Below are 18670 nucleotides of genomic sequence, written 5' to 3' on the forward strand. Positions count from 1 at the left end.
AATGTAGTGTACAAAATACTATGCAAGGACTGCACTAAACACTATATAGGACAGGCAACATGAATTCGACTGGGACAACACTACTATCATAGGGCAAGCCAGACAGAGAACAGCCAGGGAATTCCTAGAGGATGGCATTCATCCACAAACTCCATCAACAAACACATCGACCTGGACCCAATATACCAACCACTACAGCGGACAGCTGAAACTGACAACCGGAAGCGGCAGGGACAGACCACTATAAACACCGGAGGAAACATCAAAGAAGCGCTTCGCAGGAGGCTCCCAAGCACTGATGATGTCGCCTAGCCAGGGGACGAAACGTTTGCAACAAAAACTTCCAGCTCGGCGAACAGAACCACAACAACGAGCACCCGAGCTACAAATCTTCGCACAAACTTTGAAGGCTTTAAGGTGTTCTTTGGTCACAGCATATGGTTTAGCGAGTTTCTTGCTGAAGGGAGACATAATTCAACTATAAGATTTCCTCCCTCTGATCCAGGAATGTTTCCTCGATCCATTTAAAGGAGCCATTTCCTTAATGCTTATATATTAATGCAATTTTAACACAATAAAACTTGAGGATCTCTAGTTGTAAATAACAGAAAACATGAACCTCTCATCCTAATCATGGTGGTCCTCACAGTAAGACACTCTATTTATGGCTCTCACGAATTGGTAGCATTGTTCCAGAGCCCTTTGTTACTGGTATGTTAAGGATTTCAACTGTTGATGCCCATGCAATGCATAACGTCTTGTCAAGTCTTAACAAGGAATATATGTTGAACGCCTCCTTTTCCCATTTAAATCTCCCAAAAACACTTCCGGCCAGGCAGACCTCTGGCTTTCCATCCAAAGTACTGGCTCACCTGTTTCTGGTGCAACTTACTTTGGAAGTTATCCAATCAATGGCCCAGTCAGTGAATATTCCAGGGACTTCCTTCTGTAACTGCTTTGTGTCCCTGACTTAATTTGCATTGGCAAAGGCCACTGTGGAGGCTAACACTTTATCTCCAGTCAAATATCCAGAAGCCAACCTATCTCAGCCACAGGCAAACTGCTGACAATCCTATTCAACCAGTCAAGAGAGTCAGTCAAAATCTAAGTGACTCCAATAAGCATATAGATATGTACCCACTTTCAATGGTCTATATAGCATCTTCACTCACCAAAACTCTCTAAGGAGAAGTATTGCCTTTAACCAGCATTAAAAAGTTGGTTGGCCCCTGCATCTGTGAGCAGGATCATGGAGTTGTTTACTTTTTTGACAGAAAGGTGTCCTTCTACCCCTTCAGAGGGAAAAAAAACCTGATAATCTTGAAGATTTTGTCTATTCTTACTGCATCCATTCTTGGAAGTGCTAATCACCATACTTAGGACCAAAGATGCCCACTTATTACGGCATCCTTTCCTGGACTGGCTTTGCGGTTCCCTCTTCAACTTCAGGTAGCTGGTTTTCACATGTCTTGATTACAATGAAAATACAAGTCTTCAGCAATCATACGTACCAATTGTGCCTTCACTCAAGAAGGACTTCAATGTGCTTTTACTGTCACCTTACTCTCTCACTTGGTCCTTTCCAGACCTCTGGAGATAATTAGGAAAGCATTTTTCCTGATTAAAGGGTTTGCTTAAGAGTTCGTTATTGTCTGATATCACAGTTTTCATGTTAATTGAGATAATTTTTAAATTCTTCAAATAGAAGTACTTCTCATAAGTTCTCCTAAGAGAGTTCTAATTTCAAAGATCCAGCAATCTTCCAAACTTCCAGCAATAAAAAGCCAGAAATGTAACTCTGCCAAATTCAACATTGGTTTCAGCAGACCTTTTACAAATATTGCTGACAAATTGATAATATGCTTCAGGTCTCAACTTGCTAATAGTAATTTAGTCGGTTCATAGTTCAATGAACTTTCCTCAGATAACATGGAATAAATTCACAGCTTCTCTTGTCTAATATGCCTGCTAAAAGGAGGGTTCAAACCTCTTTTGATCACTTAGGATCAGTGCTCAAATTGTTATTGTCCTGGTCCAGTTCTTAACTTTGTCAATATTTATATTTTACAACTGAATATTAAAAGCTGCAAAGATGGCTTTAAGAGATTCACCTGACTTTTGAAAACTGAAACAATATCCTGCCACAAGAGGAAATAAAAGGAACATTCCAGAATGATTATATATCTAACACAACACACAGACATTGCTGTAAAAGCTCAGCAGGTCTGGCAGCATTTGTGAAGAGAAATCAGAGTTATGTTTTGGGTCCTGTGAGGTCACCGGACCAGAAATGTTAACCCTGATTTCCCTTCGCAGGTGCTGCCAGACCTGCTGAGCTTTTCAACAATTTCTGTATTTGTTTCTGATTTACAGCATCCGCAGTTCTTTCAGTTTTGATCTTACATCTCGCCTTTTAGTGAAACTAATTCAAAAGGCTATTATTAAATTGAATCAAAATCCAAGGATCTTGACTGTTTTAAACCCATAAGGTGTTAACCTACAACAAAGGACTATTTGAGCCATTATACATACAAACCTTAGTACAAAAAATGATTTTGAACTTCTGGAAGTCATAGTGAAGCCAATTTGTTTTAAAATCAGCTAGATGGTGATCTGCAGATAGAGAATTCCATTGAAAACTGTTGATCTAACTGCAAGCCACGAAACAGCAATTAACAGCAATACATTGAAAATGGTCCTAACACAGAGGAAAGTTCTTCCCAATCTGTTGCTAGAGCTCATCTGGGGAAGCAAAACACCTAGATATTCTGCTACAACAAACTCATGGTTTACTTTGTTAGACCTTCACTTCAACCTTAAAGCATCAACTTTAACTGAAAAACTGCACAACTGTCACAAGAGAGACAGAGACAATTATAATCTGCAATAGCATTTTACGTTCATTTGTATCTAAGTTTTGTATGTGTGAGAGAGTATCATTTGGACAATGTCATGGATAGCTAATTTTTTAAGAGTATCAGGAATCATTCCTTTTGGTTGTACAGTTGTTCCTATCTGCTACAGCTTTTAGTTCCCCAGAAGTTAACGGAATTAATGCTCCCAGTTATTTAGAGTCTAAGTCATAGAGGTGTAGAGCACAGAAACAGATCAATGCATCCAACTCGTCCATGCCAATCAGATATCCTAAATTAATCTAATCCCATTTGCCAGCATTTAGCTATATCTCTCTGAACCCTTCTTATTCACATACCTATCTAGATATCTTTTAAATGTCATAATTGTACCAGCTTCCACTACTTCCTCTGGCAGCTCATTCCATTCCCACACAATCCTCTGTATGAAAACATTGTTCCTTAGGTACCTTTTAAATCCTTCCCCTCTCACCTTAAACCTTTGCCCTCTAGTTTTGGTCTCTCTCTACCCTGGGAAAAAGACCATGGCTATTCACCCTAACCATGCTCCTCATGATTTTATAAACCTCTATAAACTCACCCCTCAGTCTCTGACACTCCAGGGAAAAAAGCCCCAGCTTATTCAGCCTCTCCCTATAACTCAAACCCTCCGACCCCGGCAACATCCTTCGAACTCTTTTCTGAACCCTTTCAAGTTTGATAATATGTTTCCAACAGCAGCGAGACCAGACGTGAATGCAGTATTCCAAACGTAACCTAATGAATGTGCTGTACAGTCACAATATGATATCGAACTCCTCTACTCAATGAACTGATCAATAAAGGCAAGCATACCAAATGTCTTCTTCACTATCCCATCTATCTCCGACTCCAATTTCAAGGAACTTTGAAGCTGCACTCTTCGTTCGGCAACATTCCCCAGGACCCTACCATTAAGTGTACAAACTCTGCCCTGATTTACCTTACCAAACTGCAAAACCTCAAATTTCACTAAGTTAAACTCCATCTTCCATTCCTTGACCCCTTGGCGCATCTGATCAAGGTCCTGTTGTACTCTGAGATAACTTTCTTCATTGTCCACTACACCACTAATTTTGAAGTCATCTGAAAATTTACTAACCTTACCTCCTATATTCACATACAAATCATTTATATAAATTAGTAAAAGAATGGACACAGCACTGATTTTTTGCAGCACACTGTCGGTCACAGTCCTCCAGTCCAAAAAACAACCCTCCACCACCAACCTCTGTATCCTACCTTCAAGCCAATTTTGTATCCAAACGACTTGCTCTTCCCGGATTCCATATGATCTAACCTTGAATCAGTTACCATGCGGAATCTTGTCAAACACCTTGCTGAAGTCCACATGAAAACGCCCATTTCTTCAGAAAAGTCAATCAAGTAAGTGAGTCATGATTTTCCATGCACAAAGCCATGTTGACTATCCCTAAGCCTTTCTGTTCTACAAAATATTTGGTGTTAAACCTGGCCAGCTTAAGTATTTATCACAATGAAATTACAAGAAATCCCGCTGATTAATTTCTTCAGTGATCTGTTTACTTGCTGCTTTCAATTCACATACGTAATCCAAATGAGCCCTTGATATGTTATAGACAGGGAAGACATGGCAAAATGGTTTCCTATTTTTATAGTCAATTGAGAAAAAGTTTAAAAGCCTCTGTTTTAAAAACCTCTGACTGATCTGACTCTCAAGAAGTGACAATAACAGATTTTCATGTAGATTTTAAACAGTATAAATGTTTACTGCCTCATACTTAAATTTATTACAAACAGCACCCATTCATAAATGGACGCATGCTAAAGAAAATGTGATTACAAAAGTGATAGCATGCACATATGCCTTATAATTACACAAAAGAAAAATCACTGTATCACTTGCTTTTCCTAAGCAGCAGCTTTGGAACATTGATGGTTTGTGACTTCCTTTTGGCCCACTGAAGAAACAGATTTTTCAGGTTGAAGAAGATGGGTCCGCAATGGTTAACAACCTGCAGGACAAAGTTTCCTTGGCTTTTCTCCAGTTGAACCCTGCAGCAAAAAATTGTATTTGCTCTTCAATTACATGAGTAATACAGCCCAAATTCTCTGCCTCCTATTGGATCTTAGGCAGGGTCTGGTCCCTTTGCTAGTCCTCCTTCGTTTTTACCAAAAACCTGGTTTCTGACATGTGACTATAGTATTTGCCTTCCATTATCTTTAAAAATAGTGTCCGATGATTTTGAAATTGGTACTCATTGGTTTCACATTCACATGTCCTTGTGACAGAATGGGGCTTTATCCAAATCCATTATTTGCATTTCCAGTCTAAAGCTGAAAATCTCAAGGACACTATGAACAAGTTTCTATAATTACTTGAATAAAGATAGCTATTAATCTACTGGAAAGTTTGTTGTATTTTAAAGTCTTTTAAATGGGATATCCTAAAAGTTTGTTCACATTTTAATGCCTTGTCCAGACATGAAAAATAGCTCAGGGCCTTGAGTAACTCCCTGTACATTGGCATGAAAAGGAACAGTCACCTGACCTTTCCATTTTATTTTGAAAGCAGAATGTACATTTTTCATTTGTTTCTTAAAATTAATGTCCCTGATATAAATTTACACTCCATAAAGTCTATATTGTGCAAACATAACATTCGTAAACGCACTGTTTAGGAGTTTCTTCAATTTAATTTTTACAGAAGTTACCAGTTTTGCCAATCTTGCTCCAATAGAATGTGTAGATAAACTTCCTGCTGAGCTCATTTGTTACACCTTGAATGAAAAAAAAACAAAAACTAGCTCAACTGCAATATATCCAATAGTGAGTGGGCTACTACCTGCTGCTATGATATGACACATCCTCAGAACATTTTGTCTTAAGTGTTTCACTTGCAATATTATGCAGAACAAGGATTTGTCCATTTGAAGAGCATTTCAGCTATTTATTCCACCAAAATGATTGGGATGGAGTGGAATCCATAAGATTTTACATAATGATAAGTTAATGAAACTGGAACCATAATTAACCAGTAATTGTTTGGGTGTTGCTGAAAAAGAAAGACTCATTTTGTCAAAAACGTTATCTTGTATTCATCAGCACAATTCAGAACCAATAATTTAAGAGGAAGAACAACATTTCTACTGTAAGAGAAAAGATTGTTGATTGTTTGGCAAGCAGACTCTGAATGGTTGAGGTGTTGCCATGAAGCATGAAACAATACATGACGTCTGACAATTAACTGCCAGGTCTTGTTTAAATTTGTCATACTTCCGAATGGCTGTCACCTATTTTGTTGAGTTGAAACAGATGCAGGAACTTCTGCCTGGACAGAACAGCACCCAGTGTATTTACATATGTTACTTTCTGGTATATGCTCGTATGCCACATTCTGAGTTGGCTGCCAGCGTAATTATTCACATGCACAACATTATCCAGCAAATGATGTTCAATTTCTGAATCACGTTTAATGTTGGATATTGCATTGTGAATGTTTGAAGCATAGGCTTATTGGGTATAGTCCAACTGCAAACGTGCCTGCTACAAACAGCCGAAGGGCTACACTGTTTGATACAACCTGCCAGACTGCATACTTGCATTGCACTGGAACTGAAATGCATATTTATATTTATGTGATAAGTAGAACACCTTTTTGGTTTGATGGCAGCATCTTGTTAGCAGCAACCATCACTTTTGTTGTTACTGTATAGTAGCAGTGTAAAAAAGGCCAGCTTCACCAGTTGTTCAAACCTTGAAGGTACCTTATCCTTTTTGAGCAATCTGGGGTAGGCTGGGCACTTTTCAAAACCAAAGGCCATTCATGAATTTGTGGTAAAGGTAGCAAGAAATGATCTGATCAAAGTAGGCATTATCCTGCAAGATGGTTATGGTACACTCTGCTTCAACTATTTAAATTTCAGTGCTGGAGTAAGGTCACAAATATCCCAAAGATTGGCAGGTCATATTAAGCAGCACATAAAATTCCTGGCAGACTTCAGATAAATCCGTTATGCTGAAATTAGGTGATTTTCGATTGTATGATACTTCCTTTTTTGATCTTTAGGAACTTTTCTGATTTATGTGACTCAATATCACACCCTTTGATGCAACCACTCTCAAATTCAACAGAGAGCTGGGTACTGTATCTCATCAGTGACAAGATGAGATGGGACAAGAAACCAAAAATAGACAAAACTCCTGAAGACAATCATTTCCTTGTGAATATGTTATTAAATGTACATAACTTTGACTTTGATGCATTGGCCAGGATCTTCTGAGGAGTGACAATCATCTGACTTCTACTGCTCAATTTTTAAACCACCAAAATGCTGTTCTGCATTTCTTGCCCAGTATAACCAGTCAAACATTCATAGAAATGAAGAACAGGGCATCCTTTGGCGATCCCTGTCATGTACTGCACAGTTGGAGCAAAGACAAGACAATGCTCCTTTTTTGAAGATGCTCACTGACAGTATGTTAAGAAATCACTTGTGGTTAACAGATTGGGTCAGGAGGACAGTCAGGTTGGAGATAAATCAAGGGTAGTCAAGTGATAAAGAAATAGTGTAGTTGCGAGGAGTAGTTGGGTAGGCAGGGACGTTAGACAGTTAGTTGTGCAACTCCCTTAGAGTTAGACGAGATTCTTATTCTATAATGTTTCCTAGGAAACATTGTGAATAAGTACATGAGAACAGCTCAGCCAGATACTTCTGTGGAGGGTACCTGGGTGAAGAAGAATTCCCCCAGAAGGTCAAACTGGGCAGTTTCCATGGAGATCACTGGGTTGGGATTCATGCAGGGTCCTCATACTCATCCACACTCTTAAGTTCTGGACATGGAAGATTTAGGTCATTACCTTTTCAAATCTTATTTGGTTATAATCGTTTTATAAAATATTTAAAATTACAATTCCATTGTATTATTTTGCAATTCTTCAGATCGTTAAATGATATAAGTTTCTAAACAAATACATTTTAAACTGCAGGAGCTTACCTTACAATTTCATTTTTCATCCTAAGACCTTTGAAATACTTTTTCATGTCATAGTAATTATGGATGCACTTTCGAACATAATATCCACGCCACGTTTTCTGGATCTAGTAATGTAATTAAAATTGAGAGAATTAATGCCCTACTATGTTAAGTGTTCAAGTACAGGCTTTCAACAGAGAAACAGGTTTGTTACTTCGTATGCCATGCAGCATTTACAAACTGGGATAAACTTCCAGAACTCAGTGTGATCACTTTCTGACATCTTTCTGTCCTTTACTCCCAAAACGAATATACCAAGCCTCCCACTGCTGGCACAATTGAGTAAGGATTTTCAAATCAGTCACAGGGATAAAGTTGTGACAAAAAATAAGCATTTAGGGTCCAAGGTTTAGCTTGGAGTTGGCTCTTTAAATGCTGTCCGATCCCATACCATTAACAGAACAATAGTTATATCTATATATAATAGTATACTGCACTCAATGTAGAAAACATGCCAAAGTAAAAGGTAGAAAATTTAAAAAATGGAATAGATGAGATAAAGGAGCATTTCCTAATCTATAGCACGTAGGTTCCTGCACCAGCTGAGGTCACCATGAGGGTCCAACCTCTCTGAACTTGCCCGTTACCGGAGGCGTGATGACCCTCACCTTAAGCTCACCACCAATCATTTCTCGCTAATGAGAGAGCAGCTCTGCAGTCCTCTGGGATGATGATGATGACTACTAGTTGTTGAGTTAGAAAGGTGATTCTAACCTTGGACTTTGAGAATGATTTTATTTTTAGTTTGTTTTCAAGAGATTGCAACAGCTGCCAAGGATGGAGGGATTTAACCAAAAAGATGTGCAGTATTGGATCAAGGGTTCATGGTTTCACCATTAGTTATGTGTCAAAAAGGGAGAAGCATTACCAATATGCTTTCATTGCTAGCATGTTTCCAAGTCCTCCCCTTTCAATACGGACTTTCGAGGAGCTAGCATAATGTGTCCCCATAACATCAATGAGTACAGCGGATAGACAGCATAAGTGATTGCAGTATAGTTTAGTCAAGAACTGCAAACTATTTTTTTTTCCTACTATAGGAGAAACTTGACTCTAATAAAAGTGTATAAGAGAAGAGAATGAACCAGCCTATAAAACACACCTTTCAATCCTTCAATATATCCAAAGAGCTTCATAAGCCAAGAAGCTATTTTTAAGGTGTAATCACTGTAATTATGTAAATACGTCAGCTCATCTGGAAAGTGTAAGGTTCCACAAACAGCAATAAAATAAGCGAATGGATAACCTATTGCTGGATAAACATTGGCCAAAATGATGAGAGAACTCGTGCTTCATTTTCATGTATTAAGGATTCTTCCATGTTTGCTCAAGCAATAAATTGCAACTTCATTTTCACATCTTCTTTGGAAAACATCATTTCTATAGCACACAGTTTGAATTTATGAATCATTTTTAGTCGACTAAGTTAGATCAAGGCAAGTCACCAGGAAATTTAAAAGCATAATTTTACGCATAAGGAGCTGTTAGGGCAGATGACCAATAACTTGTTTTAAGGAAGGCTTAAAAGTACTAAAGAAAGCAAGAGACAGAAAGCCTTAATGAGGGAATTCCAAATCATTCATTCTTCGCAGCTGGAGTCATGGCCACAACTGGATAGAATGATTAAAACTGGTGATGTTGAGAGGTCAGAATTAAAGGAGTGTGGATATCTTGGACAGTCATTGTTTTAGAGCCATTAGCAGAGGTCAGTATATGGGATGCTGTGAAAGGACTTGAAAAATCAAGACTGACAATTTTAAAATTGAGGCAGTACATTACCAGCACCAATGTAGATCAACAAATAGAAGAATGATGAGAGACCAGTCTTGGTTTGAGTCAAGACAGAGGCAGCAAAGATTAGATTGACCTCAAGTTTACAAGGGGTAGAAAGTAAGAAGCTGGTCAAAAATGCAGTGGAAAAGTTTTGTCTAGTTATAAAGAAGGGAATAATAAGGTTTTGAATTGATAGGCTGAGGTATAAGGGGAGTCAGATGTCAGAATTTTTAGAATACTGTGTTCAATTTTATTCTGTTAGAAAGATGTTAAACTTGAAAGGATGCAGAAGAGATTTACAAGGATGCTGCTGAGATTAGAGGGTTTAAGGTTATAGGGAGAAACTGAATAGACTGGGGCTTTTTATCCCTGGAGAGGTGGAGGCTGAGGGGACACCTTATAGAGGTTTATAAAATCAGAGGGGCATGTGCAGAGTGAAAAGCCATGGTCTTTTTCTCAGGATAAGGAAGTCCAAAGCTAGAGGGCAAAAATGTAAAGTGAGAAGGGAAAGATTTAAAAGGGACCTGAGGGGCAACATTTTCATGCAAAGGGTGGTGCGTCTATGAAATGGGCTGCCACAGGAGGTGATGAAGGTGGGTACAATTACAACAGTTAAAAAGGTATCTGGATGAGAACATGAATAGGAAGGGTTTAGATATAGACCAAATGTTGGCAAATGGGACTAGATCAGTTTAGGATATCTAGTCTGTTTCTGTGCTGTATAACTCTATCACTCTAATTAGAGAACAGAATTTCAGCACAGAAATAGGCCATTCACCGTTGGTGGCTCACTGCAAGAGCAACCTTGTTGATCCCACTGTGAGATATTTACTAACTCGTTCACCAGCTTGCTATATTTATTAATATTGTATTCCTAATCATTCATTCATAACTCTTTGCTAACTCGCTGTTTACTATGACGTGTTTTCATTCATTCATTGATAAAACGGTTTTTGTTGTACATTTTACTATTACAAGATAGACTAAATTAAAACACCTCTTTCAACCCATCACTGCTTCTTCATATCTTCAATCCTTACCAGCCCCACACTCTTAATATTGTTTGGGCCTTTTTCTACATCAAGAGCTACCTCTGAAAAAGTGTCAATATGGCAACGTATTCAAGACTCAATCGAAACTTTGGAAACATTATAACATTAATCAACTCTTACCAACCGTTTCTCAGGACCTGAACAGATTACAGAACATCAAACAGTTTCCCCAACGAGTCTGTATTTGTTAAATACATTAAACAAGGCCGCTTTCTTCTGAAAGGCATGATTGAATCTGTTTCTACCTCCTTTTCAGGCATCTTCATTTCAGATTTGAACCACTCACAAGAACTAGAGGCAGATATAGGCCATAAAGGCAATTGAACTTGCACTGTCATTCATTGATGACCTTGAACTCCAATTGCACTCTTCCAGCTGCTCCCCATTATGCTTTCATTCCCCAAGAAAGCAAAAGTCTGTTTTGCTTTAAAATATTTCATTGATGGAGCAACCATAACCCTCTAGTGTACAAGATTCCAAAAATTCACAATCCTTTGGGTGAAATAATTTCTCCTCAACTTAGTCCTAAATGATCAGCATCTTACCCAGAGATTATGCCCCCAACCTTTAGAAATTTTGACCAGCAGAAAGAATCTCTCTGCCAAATCTATCCAATCCTTTCAGAATATTCAGTGCTGGGACTACAATTGCTTACAATATGTATTCATATCTTGGAGAAAGGAAACAAATGTACTGTAAACAAAATTGTAGCCAACACAACATAAGTGGGAAGGCAAGTTGTGAGAGGGAACAGTTTACAAAGACATTTTAATAGGTTACGTAAGTGAGCAAAAAGTTGGCAAATACAGTACAATGTGGGAAAATATGACATTGTTTAGTAAGTAAGTTAGCTCACTTAGCTAGAAGGTTTGCTTTCAGATGTTTTGACACCATGACTAGGTAATATCATCAGTGAGAGTCTCTGGTGAAGTGCTGGTGGTATGCCTCACCTCTCTATTTATAGGTCTTGGTTTCTTAAGGTGAATGATGTCATTTCCATTTTTTTCAAGGGAAGATAGGTGGGATCTAAGTCAATGTTTTACTGATGGAGTTCTGGTTAGAATGCCATGTCTCTATGAATTCTTGTGTGTGTCTTTGTTTTGCCTATCCTAGGATGTGTGTGTTGCCCCAGTCAAAGTGGTGTCGTTCTTTGTCAGTAAGTATGGAAACTAGTGATAGTGTGTCATGTCTTTTGGTGGTTAGTTCATGTATCCTAGTGGCTAGTTTCCTATTTGTTTATCCAATGTGGTGTTCTTTACAGTTCTTGCATGGTATTTTGTAAGTGACGTTAGTTTTGCTTGTGGTATCTAATGTATCCTTTAGGTTAATTAATCACTGTTTAAGTGTGTTGTTAGGTTTGTGAGCTATCATGATGCCAAGGGGTCTGAATAGTCTGGAAGTCATTTCTGTATGTCTTTGACGTAAGGTAATGTGGCTTTAACTTTTGGTTGTGTTGCGTCTGCTTGTTTGGGTTTGTTTCTGAGGACGTGGCAAATTTTGTTACTTGTCATCAAGCTGAGCTACAAATCTTCTCAAAACTCGCTAATGACATTGTTTATTTTGGAAGGGAGAACAAAAGAGCAGAATATTATTTAAAGGAAGAAAACCTCAAAGCAGCAACATAAAAAGACTTGGGGTGCTTGTGCATCAAATGCAAAGCTGACACACAGGGGCAGAAGGTAATCAGGAAGACTAAGGGAATGTTAGCTCTTATTTCAAGGGGTTTGGAGTATAAAAGTATGGAAGTCTTATTGCAACTAGACAAAATGCTGGAATACTATCTGTATTTTTGATCCCTTTATTTAAGGAAATATATCATTTCATTGAATGCAGTTTAGAGAAGGTTCATTAGGATGATCCTGGTATGAAGAAATTGTCATATGAATAAAGGTCAAACAGGTTGAGACAACTCAGTGGAGTTTAGAAGAATGAGAGGTGATCTCATTGAAACATACAGGATTCTTATGGGGCTCAACAGGGATTTTATTTGATCACAGGAATGCTGAGAGGATGTTTCCCCTCACAGAGAGTTTAGGATTGGAAGGCATAGTCTCAGAATTAAGGGTTGGCAATTTATGTCTGAGATGAGTAGAAATTTCTTCTCTCCAAGGTTTGAGAACTCCTTGCCACAGAGAGCTATGGGGACAGAGTACCATGTATATTTTAAGGTTGAGATAGATTCTTAATCAGTAGGGAAATCAAGGGTTGCAGAGAAAACACATGAAAGTAAACACGAGGAATGTCTATTGAATGGTGGCGTAGGCTCAACAGGCTGAATGGCATACTTCTGTTCCTATTTTTTTCACCATCTTATGGTCTTGCAGTTACATAACAAGTCAAAATTACCTCCTTCGGGGTCATCTCTCTTTTGCATCCTCCTTAATTTTTTGGTCAATTAAACTGCCAAATAAATTGGGCCTAAATTAACTTGGGTTTAGTAGAATGAGGAATGATATTATTGAAACATAATAATCAGGGTAGGTTTGAAAGGGCAGAGACTGAAAAGAAATTTGTTCTTGTGGGTGAATTCTAGGACTGTGGGCAAAGTTTCAAGATAATGTATCTCCAATTTAAGAAAATGATGACAGGAACTTATCTTTCTCACAGAACTGCCTTTGAGACAATCTGTTTTACTGAATTTGCCTTTGCCAATGTGGTGTTTATGGGATATTACCATATTGGAACAGTTGTTGTGTAGTCATTAAATAACCTATTATTCTGTTATGTTTTCCAATGAAAGTTATGTTATTCCAATTCTTCTTTCTTTTGTGTGTATTTTAACTATTGAGTTAGACTAAAATCTGTTTTGCTTAAAACCGAGCAGTGTAACCAATCAACACAGCACCTTATACTTGCCCTTAAATAAGAAAATGTTAGGCTATCTATCTCCTTGATGTGTTTGAGGGGTGTTTGGTATAGCCCATAATAGGCCTGTCTCGAGTGGCCAAAGAGCCTAAACTTGTTTATATATCTTATTTCAATTTACCGTAAATCTATCTCGTCTAGTTCTCAAATCTTCTACCAACAGCTTTTCTCGATGTCTTCATCTGGGACCCTCCTGATTTTGAAAACCTCAACCACATGCTCTCAATTTTCTCTTGTCTTGGAAGAAGAATGCTAATTTCTCTAACTTATAGCTGATATCCTCATTCCTGAAATAAATCTCCTAAATGTTTTCAGTAAAATCTCTGAAGCTTTACTTTTCTAAAGTTTGGACGCCAATTGAAGTTATACCGCCGTTTTATAAAGGTTCATGGTTTTGCATGCTGTGGGTTAGACTTTTGTGTCCTTCTAGAGTTGGAAGTCACTGAAAAACTGTTCCATCTTCATGATCAATTTAAATTTCCTGTATAAAAATATGTCCATACAATCTTTTCACAGTCATTAAGAGGTTTAAGACCATATATGTATACCCTCTGATATTCAGCTTGGCATTGACAGCCTAAAGGGAAATTTCAATTTCCTGCCCTTTGTGTGTCTTCATCAAGACAAATGGGTTTTGGAAAATACCTGAAAACCTACCATGAATGAGAGTTTCAAAGCCTTGGACAATCAGTCAGAATGTTCCCAACATTGAAGTGTTCTGACAATTTCAAATGTCATTGTCTTAGATGTTGGGTGTCTTTTACCTCAGTCCTGGAAAGTTAGCTTGACCATTACTTTGATGAATTCCTGATGAAGGGCTTATGCCCGAAACATTGATTCTCCTGCTCATTGGATGCTGCCTGACCTGCTGTGCTTTTCCAGCACCACACTCTCGACTTTCATCTCCAGCATCTGTAGTCCTCATTTTCTCCCCATTACTTTAATCAGCATTGTAGAAGTGTTGAGATGCACCACAGTACTCTTCCCATTTAAAAAAAATGTATTCAAAATTGAAGAATGTAGTAGTTTGGAACTCAGGTGTCCTGATTTGAAGTGATTTAAATTTGACAAAGGAAAATTGGCTCGAACATTTTATTCAGAGATTTTAAAAAAGCTGGATGTTCCTGCACTAATTTGATTGAGAGAACATATAATGTACCCGAGAAAAAGCCTGGTTATACGGTTATTTTCAATAATCTCTATTACTTTCAGTTACAAATGTTTATTTTCCTACAATTACAAATAAACCAATTACAAACACTTGATTGACTTTTTAAAAAATTCATAAGCACCTCAGAGGTGAATTGTATAGTTTTATTGACAATCTAAAGATACATTATTACAGAATAGTTTGTTTGTTTTTACAAACAAGGACTTGAAAAGTATCAACTTTTTCCCTCCAAACCCAAAACACCTGAAAGAATTGTGCCACTCACTATTTAAACTTTCTGAAGCTCTGGATCCTCTTGGTGCACTACTTGAAGGCTGCAGGGTGGACACTTCTTAAGATTTGCTTAGCCACTTAAATTAATGCTTGCTTGGCTGGAAAGGCAACACTTTCTCTCATCCTTGGAAAAAATCACTTCACTGCAATAATCAGTTCCTTCAGTAGGATCTCCAGGTATGTCAGAATGACAGTGACAGATCCAAGAAACAACATTTCCAGGTTACTCCTCCATTCCTGTAACTGTTGGAAGTATCAAAAGGCACATGGTGAACTTTTGTAGCCCATGTCATTGTCCCTCTAACTGAATCTTTTTCCACACAGAATCTTGATAGAATGATGTGTTCTCCTGGGCTGAAAATGTGTTGCTGGAGAAGCGCAGCAGGTCAGGCAGCATCCAGGGAACAGGAGAATCGACGTTTCGGGCATAAGCCCTTCTTCAGGAATCTGCCCGAAACGTCGATTCTCCTGTTCCCTGGATGCTGCCTGACCTGCTGCGCGTCTCCAGCAACACATTTTCAGCTCTGATCTCCAGCATCTGCAGACCTCACTTTCTCCTCCTGATGTGTTATCCTGGATAACACATCAGCCCAGGATAACACATCATTCTATCAAGATTCTGTGTGGAAAAAGATTCAGTTAGAGGGACAATGACATGGGCTACAAAGGTTCACCATGTGCCTTTTGATGCTTTCCCTAACTGGTGAGGGAACTTGGAGACGAAGTGCTAATGCAGTTAAGGGTCTTTGGAAAAGCTCTCCCATTAGAATAAAAATGGCAGCAAAGTAGTACGCATCACCCGGAGGTCCTCTGCTCCGCCCATTCTTTTAATCTTCTTTTTCCTCCTCTTTTCTGAGTTTTTAATTGAAACTTTTAACTTTTTAAACTTACCTGAAGTCCAGGAGTTGAGTCCCGGACTGGAGGCAGTAATGGGGAGGTGGGTCCCAGACTGGAGGCCGGGAGGTGAGCTCTGGACTGGAGGCTACAATGGGGAGGTAAATCCTGGAGGCAAGTCCCAGACCGGAGGTCATAACAGAAGGCAAATCCTGGACCAGAGGCTGTAATGGGGAGGTAAGTCCCAGAAGTGAGCCCCAGTGTAAACTCTCACATCTGGATGACAGTGGAGAGGTTTTGGACAAGGTTGGTGTAGTTAACTTCATCAAAGGCTGCACATAGGTCAAAGAAAGCTGAGAAGGGATAGGGTATATTTGTCATAAATCATAAAGAGTGTCCTTTGTGACACTGACAACAGCATTTTAGCACTGTGGGATAGATACAAGTCCAATAAAAGGAAACGAGATATGGAGATCTTGGAGCTTATATCAGGTAGTATAGTGTCAGGAAAGGATGTTAGGTTCTCTGCAGGTTCAAGGTGGATCTCATAGACAAGGTGAGCTCAGAGAAGGCATGTGGAGAAATTGGAGATACAATAGAAATTGAGAGTTCAGTGCTTCAGTACGAGGGATTTGACGAAGAGGTAGGATAGAGACAGGGAAGTAAGAGATGGAGATAGCTGAGGGGATGGTCTCAATCTTAATGCATTTAACATCTTTGCACCTGTTGCTGGATGCAAGGATGGAATAAATACAATGCAATTTCTATTGTCCCAGAGTATCCTAGGGCCACTGTCATTCGAGAAGATGACTGGTGGTGAGTTTAACTTGAGGGTCACCAAGCCTTAGGCGAAGGATGAAGTTGAGAAGGTGGGAGCTTCATGTCTATTGCTATTGTTGTTATAGAGGGAATGCAATTATTGCAGCTAAGGTTTAGGATTAGTTTTTGCTGGAGTTCAGAAGAATGGGGGCGGGGGTGGGGGGAGGGAGTGTCAGGCAGGGGGAGTTGCGGAGGGGTGGGAAGATTTCATGCAAACCTAGAAGATTCGAGCAATACTAGCAATGGTATAGTAAGAAGGATATATTCCCAACGGTTGGGGAGTCCAGAACCAGGGATCACAGACTGGGTAAGTTATTTAGGACTGAGATGAGGAGAAATTTCTTCATCCAGATAAAGGTGAGTCTGTGGAATTCGTGACCACAGTAAGTAGTTGTGGACAAAGAATTGTATGATTTCAAGAGAAAGTTGCGTATTGCAGTTGGGACTAAAGGAATCAAAGGACAATCTATTGAATCAGATGATCAGCCATGAGTAAGCTCAAATGACTGCTCTTGCTCTTCTACGTTTAACCTTGCCAGTGCAGGAGTTGATCCTTCATTGTTGATGTCACTGCATTGGAAACCAGCCATCTAGCCAACTGAACTGGTTATGATAACTTTACCAACAACAATGCAGTGTTCTCTCACTACCACAACTAAGCATCAAGAAGCTGAGGTTCAAATCCCACCCATTTCAGAGGTGTATGACAACATTTCTGAATAGGTTGATTGGAGAATATTTTTCTTTAAACTAGAACATGTGTTGAAGATATAAAATGAAAATTTGAACCTTGTGCTTCTGACAGAGGCTAGACTACTATTATTGAGCTAATTCTTAATTACTGTTACTTTCTTGTTGTTCTATTGTTGTTCAATAAATTACAGCTTGAATCTAGAGGTATAGTGGTATTTCATTGACTTTTCAATTATGTTTTCCACTGCTGGATGAGCAGAAATTTTCTCCAATTAAATTTTAGAAAGATTGAAGTCATTGTTTTCCTGCCTCCACTTCAAAATCCACTCCTTAGGTAATGATTCCTGCCTCCTCCCTATCAATTACTTGAATTAAAGCCAGTCTGTTTGTAACCTTTGTCACATTTGGATTGAAAGTTCGGAACTCATTCTTGCCTTCATCAAGATCTTCAGTTTCCACCTATGAAATATTGTCTCACTTTAACCACAACTCAGCTCATCTGATGTTGAAATCTTTTCATGCTTTTGCCATCTCTAGACTTGACTATTTCAAAACATTACTAGCTATCCTCTATATGCTATTCTCCATAAACTTGAGAACATCAAAATTTTGCTGCAAATGACATTAATATGAAAGTCCTGTTCCTCTGTCACCACTGTTCCTGCTGACCTACATTGGCTACTGGTCAAGTGACATTGTAATTTTAAAATTCTCAGCTTCATTTAAACATTTACCCAAAGCCTCACACCTCTGTAATAGTCTTTGGTCTTCAGAGATATTTGCACTCGAAAATCAGGCAGGCGCAGAAGGTCAGAATGAATCTTTCCACCAGTGGTGTCTGGTGCCTAAGCTCTGAAAAAGCCTCCCGACATCTCACTTTCCTTATCTAAGGCACTGCTTAAAACATTCCTCTTGGACCAAACTTTTGGTTATTTGACCCAATTTTTCTTACATGGCTCACTGAGACATTTTGAAACACATTATAATGTTTCAGTGAAGCAACTTGGGAAATTTCATTATATTAAAAACCACTATAGAGATATAGTTGTTGCAGATGACAAATCAGGTATGAGATAATTTATAAAATAACTTCCTGCTCAAAACCTTGATGTGTTATGAATTCTACCTGGCTATTAGGAAGGGTAAAAACAATTTCAAAAAAGGGAAGAGCCAAGACGATGAGAGTGAAACGAGAGAGATAAAATAGCTGAAGTACCACATGATTATGGCATAGTGGTAATTTCACTGGTCTAATAATCCCGTTAATGCTTTGGGGTCATGGG

General features: G+C 38.7%; 1 protein-coding gene across 1 annotated transcript in view; it reads right to left on the minus strand.

Annotated features, from left to right (window-relative positions):
- Window positions 1-18670, minus strand: part of spata17 (spermatogenesis associated 17) — a 330038-nt gene that overhangs the window by 278168 nt on the left and 33200 nt on the right. Inside the window, exon 5 of the mRNA XM_043695798.1 lies at window positions 7869-7972. Coding sequence (XP_043551733.1) covers window positions 7869-7972 — 104 coding nt within the window. The remainder of the gene's footprint in view (window positions 1-7868; window positions 7973-18670) is intronic.

Source organism: Chiloscyllium plagiosum, chromosome 9 (assembly GCF_004010195.1).
Source record: "Chiloscyllium plagiosum isolate BGI_BamShark_2017 chromosome 9, ASM401019v2, whole genome shotgun sequence".
NCBI lineage: Eukaryota > Metazoa > Chordata > Chondrichthyes > Orectolobiformes > Hemiscylliidae > Chiloscyllium > Chiloscyllium plagiosum.